The sequence below is a fragment of the Neovison vison genome, chromosome 9 (genome assembly GCF_020171115.1).
Source record: "Neovison vison isolate M4711 chromosome 9, ASM_NN_V1, whole genome shotgun sequence".
Classification (NCBI taxonomy): domain Eukaryota; kingdom Metazoa; phylum Chordata; class Mammalia; order Carnivora; family Mustelidae; genus Neogale; species Neogale vison.
Window position 1 is genome coordinate 4277811 of NC_058099.1, and position 19787 is coordinate 4297597.

General features: G+C 49.6%; 1 protein-coding gene across 4 annotated transcripts in view; it reads left to right on the forward strand.

Moving 5' to 3' along the window:
* The first annotated feature begins 276 nt into the window (after nucleotides 1-276).
* The window catches only part of MED27 (mediator complex subunit 27), a 194048-nt gene continuing 174537 nt past the window's right edge, over nucleotides 277-19787 (forward strand). For all 4 annotated transcript variants that reach the window (XM_044264626.1, XM_044264628.1, XM_044264629.1 and 1 more), the window contains exons 1-2: nucleotides 277-519; nucleotides 2517-2661. In XM_044264626.1, coding sequence (XP_044120561.1) covers nucleotides 317-519; nucleotides 2517-2661 — 348 coding nt within the window. In that variant the 5' untranslated portion in view covers nucleotides 277-316. The remainder of the gene's footprint in view (nucleotides 520-2516; nucleotides 2662-19787) is intronic.

Genomic DNA, 19787 nt, shown 5'->3' on the forward strand with positions numbered 1-19787 from the left:
TCTTTTACCTAGTATTTCCAAGAACTCAAAGTTGGGGAAACGCGGGAACTTTCTGTAGTTCCTTCTCACCATGAAGAAAACCGAGAATGCAGCCTGACTTCCCCAAATCTTAGCGATCGCTTTCCCGCCTGCTCCTTTGCTTACTCGAGTGGAAACCCTCTTTTGGGCTGTGTCTGCACTGACCCCCCCCCCCCGCGGGCAGCCCGTCCTCGCGAGAACTACATTTCCCAGAGGCCTTCGGGGGTTTGCGTCATCAGCGAGCGCGGCCTTTAGAGAGCGAGGCCGATTTTGGAGAGCCCGCGGTGGCGGCGGCAACATGGCGGACCTGCTAAGTGTCGGAGTGAACCTGGAGGCCTTTGCTCAGGCCATCAGTGCCATCCAGGCGCTGCGCTCCAGCGTGAGCAGGGTGTTCGACTGCCTGAAGGATGGCATGCGGAACAAGGAGACGCTGGAGGGCCGGGAGAAGGCCTTCATTGCGCACTTCCAGGACAACTTGCATTCGGTCAACCGGGACCTCAAGTAGGTACCGGCTGAAGGGACCGGCGTCGGGGACCCTCCGGGCGCCCACCCTGCCCCGACCCCGCGCGAGTCTTCCCAGCCAGGGGCCGCTCTCAGTTCCTAGCTCGCTTGCTCTCTGCCCCTCCCTTCCAAGCCCCATGCCTGTTCCCCAGGGACACCTCGTCTCCCACCCCCGCTTTCCCGTCTCCCTTCTCTCGGCCTCCTAGTCCTGGCGGTCTCCCACCGCTCCGCACCTGCCGTGGGGTCCTTCTCTTCCTGACGAGGAGACGCGCTCTTCCCGTGCACTTCCACTTCTCGTCTCCGCCTGGCAGGTTTCTCACCTGTAGGCCTTCTGTGCCCCGGCGTGTCTGATCCAATAGTACCAAACAGCACCGGCCCAGCGCTGCCCCAAACCCGAGTGCACCTGGTCCCTGGAGCACGAGTTCCTCGCCTCTGAACCTGAAATTCATCAGTTTCACACTATTCCAGACCTAAACTTGATAAAACAGGACTTGTGCTTTCCCTCTCCCCTGCCCCCTCCGGAACCGATCAGAATTCCACTCCCACCCGCTCCTCTTCTGTTTCCTCCTCTAGAGAGACCTCATCTCAGGTTTGATCACTTAAGTTTAGCCCCCTCCCCCCACCCCAATATTAATTGGCAGTCCTTTAGGGCTAAGGGTTGTATATTTCTCTCTCGTTCTTACAAGTCACCTTCTTTACTTCTACTTTCTAAGTGGTCCGGAAGAAATAAGTGAGAGGGTGTTTGTGAGATGCCCATCAGGTTGTAGGAACTCTTTAGCTGGTTAGGTTCCAAACTTGTCTTCCCTTCCTTAAGAGAGTCAGCCCTTCTCAGGGAGGTTGGAGTTCCAGGATTTTTGCCTTTTACTTCTCAGAACTGACCTTAGCAGGGAAAGGCATTTGCTAAGATAGTCATCCTGTAATATCTGGAATGGATGGATTTTTTTTCCCCCCCAACTTGGTCTCCTTAGTAACCAGATGGAAGGCGGAGGTAGCATGGAGGAGGTGGTGACCAAATGATGGGTGGTGCCTCTTTTGATTTTTTTTTTCCCCCTAAGTAGTTGCTATTCTTTTTTGGTGGGAAGCCAGGAAATCACACACCCCTCCTCAACTCCCACATTCACTTGCTGTTCTCTGGCGCAGTGCCAGTTAATACTTTTCCCTGCTTGAGGGGATGCAGTGGCTCTTCTCTGCTCTCTTCCGTTTCCTCCCTTGGGTAATGTTCAGGATCTCACAACCCTCCACCGTTCTAGAAAGTTTATAAATCTTTTTAAATCTTTGTGCAGTAATGCCAAGAAGAAGGTGGCTGAAGATTCCCAAATGAGTGTGGTATGAGAAGCTGTTCCTAGAGAGGCTTTTGTTGACAGTTTGAGACTGGCCTCACAGAACATGCTCCCGGAATGTGCTTTTGCTGTTGGCTCCCTTTCCCCAGCGTCTCTAGAGTTTTCCTGCTAGACTGAAGTATGTTTGTTTGACACAGCCCCCTCCGTGGTGTCTTCCCATTCCGTTTGTTTATTTTATCTCTTCTTTGTTTTGTTAAGTTTTACCATCTGTGAAGTACCATGTACCAGTCTATCCCTATGTGAATGATAAATAATCATCATCTCTTCAGGTACTTGCTGTTCTGCCAAATGTAATGATCTGTATGTGGGTTTGGAAACTCTTCGTGAGAAGCGATGTTACAGCACATTTCAAAATTCCAGAAAGTCGCCCTCCCCACCCTGAGAATAATTTGGGTTGTTACATCCTGACTTTAGCAGTCTTCCCGGTTCCAGTGCTCTAAACTTTTTTCCTCCTTTAGAACGGCACCAGAGAGCTCGGTTTTAAAATAAGATAAGCTCCCACTTAAGGGTTTTCTCGATTGTCGGAGATCTTAACCTTTCACAGTGTTTCTTAAGAGACTTCTGATGGACGTTTTGAAGCGCAGCCTTTGTTCTGGTTGGCTAAACCCTGGAGTTTCATTGGACTCAGGTTTATTGCTTTACCTGTTTATTTTTCAGTGAGCTGGAACGTCTGAGCAATCTGGTAGGCAAGCCATCTGAGAACCATCCTCTCCATAACAGTGGGCTGTTGAGCCTGGATCCTGTGCAGGACAAAACTCCTCTCTATAGTCAACTCCTGCAAGCGTATAAATGGTCAAACAAGGTAAGGGAGACATGTCAGAAATGGAGCGGTTACAGAAAAAGCCAAGTTTTCTTAACATTTCATGAATGCAGAAGGGGAGGGTGTAAGTTTTTGTTTCTTTTTGTCGTTGTTGTTCTTGATTCAAAACTCAGATTTTGTTCTCGATGTGATTACAGAGGTGGATGTTGTATCATTTCTTTATGAGCTCTTCTGTAGTCCTTTGAAGTCTTTGGGGATTAGTCATGATGCTCAGGTAATTAATTTGTTTAAAAAGTCCTAAATCAGGTGTGGATAGGACTCTATACCTGGAGATTGGGTACAGGGAGCAGCTTTTAGGAACCCCTTGAATTCCTGTGTAAAACCTTGTGGTATGTACATTTTGTTTTTCCTGGAGAAGCCTTCCTAGCTTTCGTCAGATTCAGAGGAGTCCATAACCCCTAGAAGGGTAAGGACCTGTGGTCCGAATGTTCAGCCGCTCACAGCGTCTGTGTTGCTCGTGCTGTCTTCCCCTGTCCTCCCTGGAAGATGTGAGTGCCGTTTGTTCGGTTGCTCTCCGCTCTCTGACTACATCTGGGGGAGACTGTTCTAAGCTGCTCCGTGAAATCTGCTATTCGTGGTTTCCTTCAGCAAGCAGCCCTGTGGCGTAGACCCTGGGACAGCTGTAATAGGAAAACTCAGCTCTAATCTAAAAATAGCCCTTAACAGTTAGGCTCATAAGCCTGGAAACAGCTAGTTTGTTTACTCACAAGCTCCTTTTGTTTGGGTGCTGCGAGTTATTGTGTATTTTTTTTCCTGCTGATAAAGAGCTAGAATATATATGTTTGGAATGACTTGGGAAACTTCTTTCATTAGGCTGTGGTACTTCTCTGGAGACCATTGTTCTTGCAGTTACTGGTTCTGAATTGCCGCAGCCCTCCCGTCATCATTGTCTTTTCCCTCTTTTCTGTGGTCCTCCTGCCTGCCCCCCCCCCCGGTTTTGGATGAAAGATGAGCATTGAGAGTTTTTCTGGTGTGCAGATTTTTATCTTTAAGTTTCTCAGTGGTATTTATTATATATTTGAAGTGGGACCCTGGCAGCTAAGTATGAGAGGCAGGGAGAGGTGATTGAACCTCTGATACAGACACTCAGCTGTAAGGGTTGTCCCTCAAACTCTGGGCTTCTGCTGGCAGAAAACCCAGTTTGGTCTTCAGCATCAGGGTGCCCAGTTGGTACGGGGATCTGTCGCTCTCCTGTTCTCTGTAGGTCTGCTTTTCTGGGTTGGCCTGATGTCTGTAAGTGGTGGGAAAGGGCCCGGTGGTTGGGAATTTGCATCGCTCTCATACCACGTGATCTCCTGGTGTCGTGCCAGACTGAAAAAGGATTTTGGGCCTGCTTGGTAGGTGGCCCCTATCTAAGTAAACAGTTCATCGAATCCAGCACAGGGGTCCTCTAATTGGGTGATGCGGATCACCGGAGGCACAGGAAGTAGGGCTCCTGGGAGTTGGAGAGGCAGTTTCCTAAAGGCAGGGATGCAGGGCAGATAAAAATTATGTCTTTGCCACAGAGATTCTTCCAGCCCTATGCAGATAGCACTGCTCTGTCAGGCTGTCCTGTTGGAGCCTCCTTGTTTTCCCAGGGACGCTGTCGGTCGTCCTTAGCTGAGTTTACCTAGGGATTGGATGGGATCTGATCATTAGGTACATGGTGTGACTTCCTTCTGGTTGGACTCCTGGTAGAAAGTCTTGCTTTTTGGTGTTTGGACACAGACTGTGTTGGTGTATCACATGGGTAGTGTTGTTTTTGGAACAGCCTAGAGCTACGGAGACTCTTCAGTGGAGGGAAGACTTAGGCCAACTGAGAAACCAGGAGTGACCCGGGACTCCTAGTGGAAGTGACTGGTTTCAGGTTGAATGAAGGTAGTTTACTTGTTCGCCGAATTTAATAGTTAGTATATTAAAAATCCAGTTTCCTACTCCTGACTCTTAACCCTTGCTCTGAGGTGAAAAAGAGGTTGTATTAAGGAAAAGAAATACTGTGTTTTGTGGAACTTCTTGTCCTGGAGATGCTACAGATTAAGTAGTTTGTAAGTCCTGTAAGAGCAGTGTGAAAGCTCTGGGCTTGGGGGGTGGGTGGTTAAGTCCCGTCCCTGGCCTCGGAGCTCCTCCTGCACAGTAGCCGCCTGTTCATCAGCTCCCTAGTGGCCCAGCAGAGGGGGTTTTGGGGGCTGCTTGTACCACCGATCAGTAGAAGCAAAGAATGATTAGGGGATGTTTAGTTTAGGCCTTCTTTTATAGCTGAGCAGACTGAGGCCCCGTGAACTGACCTGCCCATGGCTTCACAGTTAGTCTAGAATTTGCATTTCCTGACTTAGCTCAGTGTTCTCTCCTCTAAACTTGATGCTTTAATCCATTTTGCCTTAAGGTTTTTGACTATAGAAGACATTTTTTTCCCTTCCACATTCATCCTGGAAGCAATTCCTATGTGATCTTTTATTCATGAATCTGTATGCATTTTGTTAATTTGTAATGATTTATTGAAAGATGGAGTGACAGGTGTGTGGTACGTGGGCCCCCAAACTATTGCTCTTGTCCAGGGCAGACACCAGTAATCACTTTCTGCATTCCTTCCTGCTGAGGTCATGTAGGGGCTTGCAGCTCTGTTCTGGGGCTGGGAGGCCCCTGCCAATTATTCAAAGATGGGCTGCAGGGAAAACACATTTTTTATTTCCATTATGATAGATAATGTCCTGTTTGACTATGACTTATTTATACCCTGCCTTACTCTAGAAAGGATTTAAGGTCGATTGCAAGAATACATAAAAATCTTGAAAGGAAAGAGGGAAACAATGGTGAGGATGCCTTATGTACACTTCTTTAATAAACTCAAGAAGTAGCCCCAAGAAATAAGCCAGTATTCTCATTTCCAGCCGGGAATATGGAAGCAGCAAGCAATTAGATGTGTTTATTTTGCCTCTCTTACAAATGAAAAGAGCTTTTTAATTGCTAAAACTTTCATCATTCATCATTTTACCCTCAAAGAGTTTAAACCAGTAAGTGCATTAATATGTTAAGTGAAGTTTGGGGTAACTTGCCAATGTCAGCTTTACGCACTGTTGGCTAAGAATTGAAGGAAGTGTGGGAAAGGCTTTGATACCACCCATTATGGGATGAACTTTCTGTTTTATGTGCTATTGGCCATAGAAAAGTCTCGTTCATGCTTAATGACTAATTATTTTCTTTAGGGGATTTTGTAATTTTTGTAAAGTCAGTCAGAATATTAATTACATGGTAGTTGGCATAATTGTTAGGTTAACACATTTAAAAATTAATCTAATGTAATGAAATGATGGCAGATTGCTGTGAGCAGCACTTTCTTAACGCTGATTTGGGGGAAGAATTTAGCTTTTGACTATTACGCACCTATAGATAATTGTTCTGTAGAGGGATGACAAGCTCTCTCGACGAGGGCAGAAATAATTGGTGTCATCGCTGTCCTTTGTGGTGGGACAGTCCGTGCGGACCTTCTTTGGCTTCTCGTGTTCTGGAACGCCATGGGCTAGGCTGAATTTTTTTCCGAAGATTCCCTGCCGAAGGTTTTCAGCGTCCTGTCGCAGGCTCTTATCTCTGACTTTGACTTTTATTTCTGACTTTTTCCACTTCTTTGTGGCAGAGGCTGCTGGTGCATTTGCCCAAAGAGCCGGCTGAGACTACAGCCTTGCCCAGTGACCTCTGAAGCAGAGAAGACCCCAAAGTGTCCCTTTCTTGGGGGGCTGGGAATTGGGCCCAGAGGAGGGTGCCCCTGCTGCCTCTGACTTTTTTCTTTTACAGGCTTCATTTTTCAGTTTTATTAGAGCAAGAGCTGCTTTCTGCCCGAGAACATTCAGTTGGCAAGTGTGAAGGCATTTCCTCCAGTACACCTCCCCAGCTGTTCTTCCCAGACTTCAGTTAGGTGGCCTTAAGTTACTGTGACCGTCATCGGGCTCAGACCCGTCCTCGAAGGTGCCCCTTGTGTTCCTGCGTCTTGGAGCTAACAGGGGTGGTGTTGTTTGAAATGGAGCCTTTTCCTTTAGGGACCCTGTCCTCTCTTATGTCCCTGAGGAGTCATGCTATGTCTGTCTTGTTCCCTGCTGGGAGTCCCCAGCACCTAGCAAGGCGCCCGGTCCACAGTAGGCATTCGGTTAAAATCAATGAATGAATGAAAGAATAAATGGAAGCTTTTTCTGTTGAATTTTTAATTTACAACCCCTTTTGTGGTTTGCTTGCTTGTGTTTTTAGTGAAGTATGATAAGGGCATTTCCATTTTCGGCCATTACTGAGAAATCCAGTTGGCTCTTTGGAGATGAGAGACAGTTCTGAGATCCTGCAGTGGAGGCCAGGGCTGGATTCCAGAAAGGTAATTTGGAAGGACGGGGTGAGGTCGGTTGGTGAACTGATGATAAGCTTCGTGAGGGCTGAGGTTAGCAGTTTTATCTACGACGCTTGTCACCCACGTGCCCTTTCTAAGAGAGCCGGGTTGAAAGCCAGCGCTTAGGAGGGGTAGGACTTGATAGAAGCCTTCTGGAGTCGATGGAGTCAGGCTAATTTGAGCCACAGCACCTGCTGCCAGGTGCTGTGTGGCAGCTGTCGTTTTGGCAGTCCGGAGAAAACTGGGAAGAGGAGCGTAAACCCCACCAGCCTCGCGGGGGTTAGCCCTCTCTGCATGGTCAGTCCCCGATTTCTGCTCCTCGCGTTTTCCTTCCCACCAGACCCACGCCTGCCCCGTTCTTCTCTCTGATACACATCTGGGGGCTACAGACTCATTAAGCAAATCGTAAGGAGAGACAATCACTTACGTGCCCCCCAGACCTTCATCATCACGAGCCAGGACCAGACGGGGTTTGGGATGGTCCTCGTTTTGTGCAGGGGCGTCATTCCCAGGGCCGCTGTTTTACCGTATCTCACCTTCACAGCCCCTGCTCGTTCAGAATGGGCTTCCACAGCGAGCTTGACTCTAGGACTTTCTGCCCTGGTTAGGCCGGAACCCTACACCCTTTTTCTTCCTCTCCACCCCCAAACCTCGATACTGTGGGAGCCATTATGAGAAGAGCAAAGAGTAACACAAACAGGAAAAGACAACAGAACAAAACCAATCTCCTGGATTTTTAGATACTGTTGGAATCAGAGGTAAAGGAGAGGACAGTGAGAAATGTCCGGGCTTCCATCTAAGTCCTGGCCTCAGGCTGCCGGAGCTCTGATGCAGCGCTGCACTTACTCTGTGCCTTAAGCAGGTGAGAAAGAAACTCTTTTAAGACCTCCGTTTCCTCCTCCGTGAAATGGGGATAGCTCTAGTGTTTGTATCATAGTGTTGAAGACAACATGAAACAATGCACGTAAAATGCCTTCGGATACCTCACAGTGCGTGTCCTGTCAGTGGTGGTCGTGATGCCCCGGCGTGGTAATCGTGGATGTGTGTATTTATCTACGGAGCGGCAGTGCTCCTCAGCCGTGAAGAGCGTGCGCTCGAGAGCTGGGCTGCTCCGGTTCAGGTCCTGGCTCTGCTCTCTGACAGCGGTGGGGCTCACCTCTGGGCCTCTGTTTTCTCTTCACTGAAATGGGAATGGCCATTGCCCACCACAGAAAGATATCGTGAGGCTAAATAAGGTAATACAAATGAAGCTCTTTCCTGGCACAGAGTTATCGACCAGTCTCTAGGGCCTGGCCTTAGCTTCACAAACAGAGACAGACAGACCTCCAGGCAGTGCTGGACTATCTTTTAAGGATTTCTGCTTGATGGTGCAGTTTCCCAGACTTGATTTTGGTATATTCTTTGAAATTCTGCAAATCAGAGAGTCTTTTTTTTTTTTTTTTTTTAAAGGTTTTATTTATTTGACACAGAGAGAAAGATCACGAGTAGGCAGAGAGGCAGGCAGGAGAGAGGGGGAAGCAGGCTATCTGCTGAGCAGAGAGCCCGATGCGATGCGGGGCTTGATCCTAGGACCCTGAGATCGTGACCTGAGCCGAGGGCAGAGGCTTAACCCACTGAGCCAACCAGGCGCCCGCAAATCTGAGATTCTTTTAGGTAGTCAGCACCTTTCGTGCCCTGGGGAAGCCCAAGTGTAGGTGTCAACAGTTCACACATTCATATGAACCAGTGGGAGGGGGATCTTTCCTCAGAGAACCGGGAGCTTGGGTGAGGGATGGGTTGGAGGGTCACTGACCTCTTGGTGTGGAGTCTAGCTTTTGGAAGGGTAGGGTGGCATGTGGGAGTTGAGGGGCAGCAAAGGCAGGGGAGGATCCTGGAGAGGAGCGCACGGAGGCGTGAGGGGACTGCAGGGGGGTGGTGAGAAGGGCGATGTACCGCTCAGGGCAGCTCGTTTGTCCAGAGCCGGGAGGAGCCTTCCCATGTGGGCACCCCATAAGGCTCAGCCTTCCTATGGGTCCGTAGTCCTCTTACCTGGTAGGGAAACTCTTGTGGCCTAGTCAGGGGTTTCTTGTGTTGTTTCTTTAGAAAAATGCTTGCACGCAAAGGCCAGTAGGAAAAGAAACATCTGGATTCTATCCACTTTTGTCAGTTGGGTGCTTGTTACTAGCCGGGCTGGGGTTAGATTCTTGGGTTTGAATTCCCAGCCTCCTCTCAGCTTTAGGATTTGGGGCAAGTTACAGAGCCTGTCTCCGTCTTAGCCTTCTCATCAGTCGGAGCGGTTCATGACGACCTCTGTGTCGGGGCTGTGGTGAGGATGGATGGGTTTACGTGTCCCCCCACCCCCCGCCCAGCGCCTAGAACAGTGCCCAGTGTGTAGCGGGCACCCACTGGGTTCGCTAGTCCTACTCTTTTTCGTATTTTTGGCAAAGTGTTCGAAAGGCAGCGTGTAGTTGTGCCAGCATGGGGCCGAGGTTTTAAGAGACCAGTATTCATTCTGGCTGTCGCTGTCTGCTGGCTCTCTGTGGGACCTGCTCTGTGACCTTACGCCAGCGGCTTCACTCCTTCCTGGGTTCTAGCTTCCTCACCGGTAGGTGAGGTCATGGGTGGGATGATCTCTCGGGTCCCTTTCCGCTTTAGCTTGGAGAGACCGTGGGGTCACTTGTGCATTTCTGTGGTTTTGGAAATGAAAGCTTAACCTGGGGAGTGGGAAAGAGCAGAGCTTGTCCGGTAACATTTCTTCAGCACGACTGTTGTGTATGCATCTCGGGATATACCAGAGCAGAGCGGCAGCCTGGAGGCCTCGTGGAAAATTACCTTCCAGAGGTTCTCTAGACAGCAGTGGCCCCTTGTAACACACCAAGCGTAAATGTTAATGAAAATCAAGTGGTGCCCCTGTAATTCTAAACGGTTTCTATCCCAAGGCTTTGGCCCAGCTCCACATCTTTATGTTCTGCTTACTAGTTGTGGTTTCTGAAAATTGCCACTTTATTGTTGCCTGGAATCAGATTTGTGATTCTCATTTTTTTCTCTGAAGGAACAGGCTGTCTCTCTAGAAGCTGCCCTGGGAGGCTGCAGAGGCCACTGGCTATGTGTCAGGCCTGCCCCCAGGAGGCACTCTGTCTGTGGGGCACTCATCTTGAGTCCTTTCTTGGCTGGCTTACATTAGCCTTTTCTGGGCCGATAAGGTTGGTGCGGTTTGTCCAAAGCCTTCTGGGGATTGTAACCAGAGCCTGAAAAGGGCGCTTTCTCTTCTGTCCCAGGAACGTGTAGGAGAAAGCAAATTGTCCCATATCATTTTCCTTCGCAGCGAGGTGCATATCGGTGGGATGGAAGCGCATCATTACAAGGACGGAAAGAATCTGATGTCACACCTCCCCATTTCCTGGTCTGCCCTTCTTCATGCCCGTGTGAGCGGGGGCAGAGCTGCTAGATAATGTGCTTCGCCCCCGCTGTCTGAGCCTTCTCTGGGCCACCTCATCTTCTCTGCGGCTTCGCGTGGCAGCCACACATCGAAGCCCCCTCGCTGCACTGCCAGCCTAGGTCTCTCTCCCAGTGTCTGCACTCGGAGACGCGGGGGCCTGTGCGGCTGGGGTCCGGAACTAAAATCCTGCTCCTTGCTCTGGGCCCCAGCTGGGCGCCCAGACCCTCACACCTGCTGACCAAGGTGTATTGATTCTACCTCTTGAAAACCTCTGACCCTCTCCTCCCCATTTTGACTGCTCTTGCCTGAGCCCAGGCCCCTGTGATTGCTTGGGACAATGCTGCAACCTCCCCGCTGACTTTCTGCCAGTTCCTATCCCTTTGAATCTATTTTCCTCTCTACAGCTCCCCGGGGATCTTGAGAACGCAGACATCGGATTGGTTGCCCCTCAGCGGTTTCTTCCGTCTCTCTCAGGATGAGTGCCAGCTCCCCAGCTGGCATGTGGAAGCATTCGAGTCATCAGGCTCTGGGGCCCGAGTCCAGAAGCAGGCAGCCCTTTGGCCGGATGCCTTAGCCTCAGTTTCCTGATCTGTAAGCGGCACACACAGTCCTGCATCCTAGCAGTCCGTAAGCCGTCTGTAGATGGGTCATTTCGTCACAGGAACTCCAGTGTTCAGCTTCCTTTCCGGCCACTCCGCCAGTTCCCGGTTACAGAGGGAATCGCAGACCCCGGTGGGGCCGTGATCTTTTCAGCTCAGAGCTTTCGCACCTGTTTGTCCTTCTCCTTTCTTCCTTTGGAAAGCTCTTACTCATCTTGGTCTCAGCTGAGTTGTTACCTCCCCTCCGAGGTCTTCTGAGTTGTACCCAGATTAGGTCCCAGTGTTTACACCTCTTAGTGCTTTTCTCCTACTCCGGCTCTTTATGCCCCCACAGAATTAAGCCTGGTCCTATACTAGGATTTAGACTTTGAGTCTCCATCTGCTGGACTGTAAGTGGCCATAATACCGATCTTGGTGCTGATCTGAGTGTCTCGAAAACGTGTATACAGTTTGTAGTTCAGGGTAGAGTACAGAGTGGTGTTTAATAAACAGTAGTTATTGCCAGTAGCTACTTCTAAAGGTGTCGTAAAACCGTATTTGATGGGTCAGTTGAAGCCTCAGTCTCTTCCTCCTTTCCTTCTTAGATTATGTATTTTCCTTCTACTTGATTCTGTTCGACTTTTCCAGATTGTTGTTGTAGGGGAGGGATGGGAGCGAATGCCAGCAGCTATCCCGAGTTCCCTGGCCACCAGGCCCCCTCTGAGGAATCTCCGACCTGGGGCCAGGAGTCCCAGATGGAGGGGAGCTGCGGGTCTGCCTGGCCTGTGGCCCTCGAGCTGCCGCCGCCCGCATTCCCCTTCATTTGGCGTGATTCTGCTGCAGTTACTGACTTGTTTCGGGAGGCTCCAGCTCATGCAGTCTCCTGGGTTTGTCCCTGGGCTCCGCCTTCTGCTGTGACTAGAATTCCCGAATACCCTCCCTTCCACCGGGGACATTTTACTCATCTGGTCAGTTCTGGCACGGCGGGAACTTCTTTCCCCCTCCCTCTGTAGCGCTAGCAAACTTACCATGACCCTGTGACTTGGAGGCTCTTTCTCAAACCTCCAACTTCATCTTGGCTGCCCTGCAAGCCTGCTGCTTGCCATCCCCTCTGCCTGGAGCCCCTGGCACCTTCTGGAGCACATTTTCTACCGTTTCCTCCTGCAGCCTGATAAAGAGTTGCTTCAGAGAATTCTCTGGAATAACCAGGCAGAGTTGATCTTGTCTGGTTTTGCCCCTGGCCTCTCGGTAGCTGCACTGATCACACGATGCCACAGCTGCTTGCTGTCCAGGTCTGTCTCCTTGTCTGCGAGGTTGGGGCTGTGGTGTCATCTTTGAATACCTGGCATCTGGCACATCGTAGGCACCTCGTAATGGACCTTCCCTCCCTCCCTCGTCTCACCCTGCCTTGTTCCTGAACAGACTCTAGGGATTGTATCTCCTTTGACTGAGTGTTCGATCTCAAAGGGACCTCAGTGATCTGGTAGGTCTTTTTTGCCCCTCATTTTGAAGAGGTCTCCAAGGCTGTCCTGCCAGCCCTGTAATTGGGACCCAAGGTATTGACAGCTTAGAAAAGGAATGTCAGCCGAATGTCCAGAGCACCAGAGAGGTTCCTTCCGCTATTAAGGGCCATTAAAATACTACCTTTCATCTGTGGTTTTGCGGCCGCTGACACCCTGTGGAGCAGGAGCAGTGGTCAGTCCACATGGCACCTGGAAGGGAACCATGGGCACAGGTGGGATTCAAAGATAGCAGTAGTCTGTGTGCAGAGTGAGGCTGCGCAGGACCCATCCTGGCCATGGACTTGGCTCTGAGGGATTGCCTTGACTGCCCCGCGGAAAGCAGCCCCAGACCCTGAGATTCTGAGAGGCAGGCACCTTCGTCTGCTTCAAGCTTAGGAGCCGGTGAGTTGGGATCTTAGTAACTAAGCGGCATCTTTGCCGGGCACAGCATGAAGAGAGTGGGACTGCCTTGGTGCCCCTTACTGCCCTTGCTGGCCGGGGATGTCTGTGCAAGTATGGTTGTGTAAAGACAGGTGCCAGTCGCCACTGTTTTCCCCCTTTTCAACAGTAATTGCCCTCCACGGGTTCAGGAGATGCAAGTGGCTCTCATCTTTCCCCCGTTAGTGTGTGTCTTCCTGTTTTAGGGTTGGGAGTTACAGTGCACCCTAGTTATCTTCAGTTAAAATAACAGTGGCTTCTTTGATGATTATCGATCACTTGTTAGTAGTGGTAGTAGTGCCACTAAGCATTCTAGGCTCATCTCTGTCCTGATGACTCTGCACAGGGCAGATTTTGAAGGGGGAGGGGTCTGCAGACTTTAAGAGCATGCGTGCGTTCAGAATGGTTGGACTTGTTATAAAAGGCTCAGTCTTACTAGTTACCAAGCTGTGCCTTTGGGCAGTGTGCTCTTTGATAGGAGGTGACAAAGCCATCCATTCCGTGCCTGCTTACTGAGCACCTGCTCGGTTCTAGGCACTGTTAGGGACACAGCAAATGAAACTGATCAATTTCCGTCTCCTTGGAACTTAGCTTATATCCAAATCTCTAACTTGATCAGAGGAGTTAAATGCCCAAAGCACCTGGTTTTAGGATAATAGTATTAACGGTGGTCTTCCCCCCACCTCCCTTAATTAGTGGCCTTTACATGTCTCATTTACCAGTCTTTACCATCAGGAAGGAACAGAACTCACGGTGTGCTGGGTGACTGCATGGGCATCTGTAATTGATCTAGAACAGTATCTGAACATAGAGGAAAGTGTGTCTTGGAGTCTTGATATCTTAAATACCATCCTGTTTTCATAGTGTGGTGCATTTTAATTCTGTCATATGCTCAATGCAGATGCAAATTTCTTGCTAGTAATGCACAGTTTTCTGGCTTATTTGCCCTGGGCATGTCACCTGTTTGTCCTTATCGTGGTCAGTTCTAAGGCTGTGTTTGCTTTAAGGGGTTCTCATCGATTTTAAGAGGACACTAAATATGTATCTTCAGTTGGTGTCCAGAGGAGAAAAACCATCGCTCAGTCAGCTTCAGATACCAACTTTTTTGAGACTGTTGACCTCAGACCTGATGCAGTCGGTCTGTTGCTGTGTAAGAGAGTTTTCTCTGTGTTGTGATGTGTGTTAGTGAGTGACTCTCACTCCCTACTTTTGCACCTGGGTCTGTTTAAGTTTCATTTAAATTCCTGAAGCCCTGAGGGACGATTTTGCCCATGGGTGACAGTTGGCCTGATGCACTGGCTTCAGCACCTCACCCAGGGACAAGCGGGGCCCACCGAGTGCGCTGTGCTCTCTGATTGCCCGACAGCCCACCCGTTGTCCGTCCAGTTAGTTCTCCGGCTCACCACTCGGAGGCACGCTTCGTAATTCAGTGTGCTTCCTGGAGTTGAGTGCATCGATTCCAAACCCTGCATCATCCATGGTTTCTGTGATGAGAATTAGAATCTTCTGAGTTTCAAGATAGACCAGATTCTGGCCTTCATCCTAATGAGCAGAAGATGATTAAGTGACTGTTGAAGTTTTGTTCAGTGACTTGGTAGAAGGGACTTTTCCTGTTAAAATCACTGCAGTAGTCTCTGTATGTCATAGCTCCTCTCCACGCTTCTCCTTCCTCACTGGCAGAATGAGTTTGAAGACATTTTATTGTGGGGGGTGGGAGGGTAGGGGAAGTGGGGTGGGGGCGGTGAATGCACTTAGCCCAGGACCAGCATGGAGGAGGCACTTACTGGGTGTTAGTTGTCTTTTGGTCACGGCCACCGGGCCCTCCACCCCTAAACATGGAACTTGCACCAGCAGAGACATTCCTGTTTGTCTAGGTCAGCCCCGGGCTTGGTGAGGGTAGCAAAGAGGCTCGCTAGCCCTGCATGCCTTTAAAATGTTAAAAGAAACCATAGAGGATTATGGGGGCCAACATTCTCCTATTCCTAGTTTTCCCAGTCTAAAACAGAGTAGTCCGTGTTAATTTTAATTGCCTGGATGAGCTCAAATGTTGAGATTTTAATGCATTTTCACAGTAGCTCCGGTGGCGTATTATTCTGCTGGCAGTTCATTGGAATTCTTGGCCAAAATGCTGGAGTTGGGGACCTCTGCTTGCAAACCCAGGATGTGGTAATTTCCCAGCAAGATGTCTTGTGGGGAACGTTGCTTTTCCTGTTGAGACTTCCTCCAAACAGCAAAGCGTTCGTTGTCCTTCTCTGTGCCATAGCGTTGGGCATGGATTGTTTTCGAGGAAGGTTTTCAAAGCTTTTGGTTAGCAGAGGGTGTCTCGGGGGAGTTGCTTTTATTCTGATGAGTCACAAAATGGGGAAGGCCTCTCGGAAGCCTCCAGTTGGCTTTTGTTCCTGATGGAACATTGACAGTCCCTGCGCCTGGTGAGGGCTGGTGGGCAGTCCCCAACCACCGCACCTCCCGTCTCCTCCTCCCACCCTGTGGGTGACATGCCAGCCTGGCCAGGGGTGACACGTGGAGAGCTGATGCCCCGTGGACAGCTGGGAGTGCCAGGCTCCAGGGTGGGGTAAGGAAATCCGAAGTTGAACCAGGCAACCTCTCTGCCTTCTGGGGATTTCACCGCCCTCCGCAACCCTCCCCTTATCCCCCTGGCCTTAGCCCCCTCCCAAGTCAGGCCCTGCACTCACACGGTGGTCTCTGGCACTTAGAACGGAGCCATGTACTTGCTTGGTGAGTGTATGCCGCGGAGTGGGTGAGGGCGTGCCCCCGCCCTCCTCCGGGCCGGCTCCTGTGGCTGGGTCGTTGGCAGTAGTCCCCTCACTGGCTTCCCTGTCTCACCGCCTCATGTCTTTCTCCGCACTGTCAGAATGACCTTTATTTATTTATTTATTTATTTAAAGATTTTATTTCTTTGAGAGAGAATGAGTGAGACAGAGCACGAGAAAGGAGAAGGTCAGAGGGAGAAGCAGACTCCCCAAGGAGGTGGGAGCCTGATGCGGGACTCGATCCTGGAAGTCCGGGATTATGACCTGAGCCCAAGGCAGTCGCTCAACCAACAGAGCCACCCAGGCGCCCTCAGAATGACCTTTAAAAATGCAAGTTTGATCACATAAGTCTCCTGCTTAAAATGAGTTGATGATTGCTATGCTCAGGATTAAGATATATTCCGTAGTGTAGTTCGTGGCGATCTGAGTCTGACCCCTGGGCCCTGGCACCTGGCCGGCTCAAAGCGCGGTGCTTACCCTGCCCACCTTCCTCCTTTCACTCAGCCCGTGGGTGGGCCCCAACACCCTCTTTTGTTTGGCTCATACTTTGTTGTTTCATTTGTTCCCATCTTTATAGTCACATACTTGGGAGAGTCTTTAAGTCCCCAAGGGTCCGCTGCTGTGTCCTTCCGCAGCCCGCACTGAAGCCCGCGCCACGGAGTGACTCCCGTGCAGCTGGAAGTTCTGAGTACTCGGCCTGGGGACAGGGACACGTCTGCCTGTTTGCCATTGTATTTCCAGTGGCCTCCAAGGCCCTGCCGAAGTAAATGAAGCAACAAGACCTTTCCAGTTAAATCGGTTGCTTAATTATCTTTGAAGTCAGTATTATAATTTTTGAATGTGTTTGAAGGGAGAAGGTAGGGGTCCGGGTAGGATTTTGGTCCCACTTTTGTTTAGGTTTGGGTAGAGATGACTTTTAACTGCTGTGTTTCCTGGCACGCAGCTGCTGGGACGGCCTTATTTGGTTTGTGCCTTCCACTCACAGCTTGACTTGCTGAAGGATAATGCCTATTAAGTTGGCTTTTTTTCGTTGTAAACTAGTTTGAGGATACAAACAGAAGGCAAATTATTTTGATTATTTTGAGGCAGATATGAGAAGGACAGAGAAAGCATACAGTGAAAGTTCTAGAGGTCCCGTATATTTAACCTAATACTGGGCGCTTCTGAAGCGTGGAAGTGTCCCTGCTCTCATCAGACGGGGTGGGGGGCAGGGGGAGAGGCAGCGTAGCGTGGCCTTAAAACCATGAGCTCTGGGGCCAGATTACCTGGGTTCAAGTCCTGCTGCTTCCCTTTTTTTGCTTGTGACCTTGGGCAACTTATTCCCATTTCCTGATCTGTGAAATTAGCTTGATATCGGTATCTCCCTCAGTGCTGTTGTGAAGATCGAAAGCCCAGTCTGTGGGAGGGTCCGAAGCGCGGGTTGGTCGTCGCAGGAGCCCCCTCGCTGCCAGAGTCTCTGGTAACCCCGTGTCTTTGCCTTGTTTCACCAAAGAGGGAACTCACACTCCTGAAAGATCATGGACCTGCCCCCTGGCCGCTGGGTGTAGGTGACCAAGATTTGTACTTCATCTGATTCCCAGACCCCTTTATTCTGTAGTCTGCCTTTGCTGTCTCAACAAGGTACAATTTTGGGATAGAAACGTCCAAATATTTACTAATGATTATGGAATTTATGTTGCCAAACTTTTATTTAAATCACAAAAGCCATTGTCAGTAATTTATTTTAAATATATAAATGGGCTAGCAAAGAAAATCTCTTACATGAATCGTAACTCCCTAATTTACCTGTATTACGTTATTTGTGCAGGTTTAGAAGAAACTTTTTAAAAAATTTTTCGATGGTGTTGTCTTTAAACTTGAGTGGCTAAAAGTATAACTTATCCCCAAACACCTTTAGGACCAGAGACATGGTCTCCATTCTTGCTTATCATAGTACGTATCTGTTCCTGTGGCTTCTGCTAGCTCGAGGCAGAGATGGCAGGGACAGAGTTTATGCATTAGATTGGTGGGAGGGTCGAACTATATTATATTCTGTGCCTGTTAGTTTTCCACTTTCTCCCACCCTGACTGGTGCTTGCCTTTTTTTTGATAAAATATGTGTTCTAAAAAAGGCCCTTCACAAAAGGCAGAGGTTCTCGATTTTGGGGGTCTGTGCTGCGCTCTCTGTTGGGTCCATGGATGTATTAGGTACACCTTCCGGGAGAAGAACCCTTAGCTTTCATCAGCATTCTTCCAGAGGTCTGTGGCTCCAACAAATTTAAGAGCCACCACTATGGAGGAAGAGCATTGTTTGTTCTTTTATTTAACTTGTAAACAAGGTATTTTATTAACAAAATATTTACACCCTTCTTACAGTGCAAGTGTTCTAGTGATTGTCTTACACTCTGTGAAAGTAATTATAGAATACTGAAGCGGAAACAGTGTGGTTCTAAAGTATGCCAAATCTACCTTCATTTGCGGAAGCACGCTTCTCCCAGCATACGTCTAAAAAGCAAAATCTTAACAACCAAAAGCAGAAGGTCTAGGGGTGTTGTTATTTTTATACCACATCACCTCCAACTCTTCCTGATCTGAGCTGGACTGTCCTGGCAAGGCTGTGGCCCCGGAGTCTCGAGGGCCTGCAGGCGGGCGTGTAAATGAGGAGCCTTCAGTCTTCGTAGCTCCGGCTGACTGTCTGATCCGAGAGCTCATTTCAGCCTCCATGCCTCATGGCTTATCCGTTCCTTGTCCCTCCTTCGAATGGTCCCTCCCCTCTACCCTTTTCTTTCCTAAAGCGTCCTCAGTGTCGCCCAGATGCTTGCAGACACAGGGGGAGGCTCCTGTCAGTCCTTCAGTTGATGAAGGGAGACTCTTATTTGGGGTTGCTTTGGGGTGGCAGGGAACAAAAGTAAGACTTGTGGATACCTTCCTCCAAAAGAAAGGAGGAAAATGTTTTGAAACTGTGTTTGCAGGTTGAATTTTGAGGCTGAGCTTGTGGTGTGATTGGTGGAGAGTCCAAAGGGCTTCCTGCAGAAGCTCAGAGAGGGTGACTGTCTAATCAATGATCCAGAGAAACATGATCATTGAGTGGGATTGTGTAGTGGTCCCAGGAACAGTTTCCCAGGTGCTCATTCCCCTGACCGATGGAAAAGAATCGGCCTGCATAGAGTCTGCTTTATGGCACACCCATGTCCCACAGGTGTAGACAGAACCAGCAGCCAGAAAGCCCAGAATGCTGCTGTACAACTTTTTTTGTCCATTCTTATCACCTGATCCTTTGGCCCAGCTTCTTCCGGCTGTGTCTTTCTGCTGGTGGCCATGAGTTTGCAGATCTACAAGACTGTGTCACTGCTTCTTCCTCCCATGGCCGGGGATTCCCTGATTTTACCACTTATCTCTAGACTTGGGAGCACATTTCTGCTACTCAGTTAGGCTTTCCCAGAAGAAATGGAAACGGAATTTTCATTAATTGGTTAATGTTTGTTCTACTTTGAACCACCCCTCCCTCCCGGCAGTGTAGGTCTGTAGATGGAATCTAGGCCCCCCAGTTTGAGCATGACCTTGAGCAGGCCGCTGGGTCTCTTTTACTCAGTGTCCACATCTTTAAATGGGGATGATAATCGTTCTTACCTTCTTGGGTAAAGAACTTGGCTCAGAGCTCAGTAAATGCAAGCGCTCAGGAGCTTGCTAATGAAGCGGATTCGTGAAGATTGATACCAATCAACTGGTACTGACCTGGCCTCGTCCTGACAGTCCCCACTGTGGAGGTTGGTAAGAGAGGGCATGAGGCCCGGTCACCCCTCTCCGCAGACAGAGATCTTGAGCTGTGCTTTGGGCAAGGCATATTAATGGCTGCTGCCCCCCCACCCCGCCCCAGTCTCTGCTTCCGTGAGGATTTATTTCCGACCGTGATGTGTAAATGGCTGTGGGTGTTCGGGCTGTAATGGATCTGGTGTTTAAGGCTCCCATTGTCACGGCTCAGCGGAGCCCTCCCTCCACCCGCCCCTCGGATGGCTCAGCGCGTGACTGCACCTCCTCTGCCCCTGTCACCTGCCAGCTCCGATTTGGGGGCTGTGA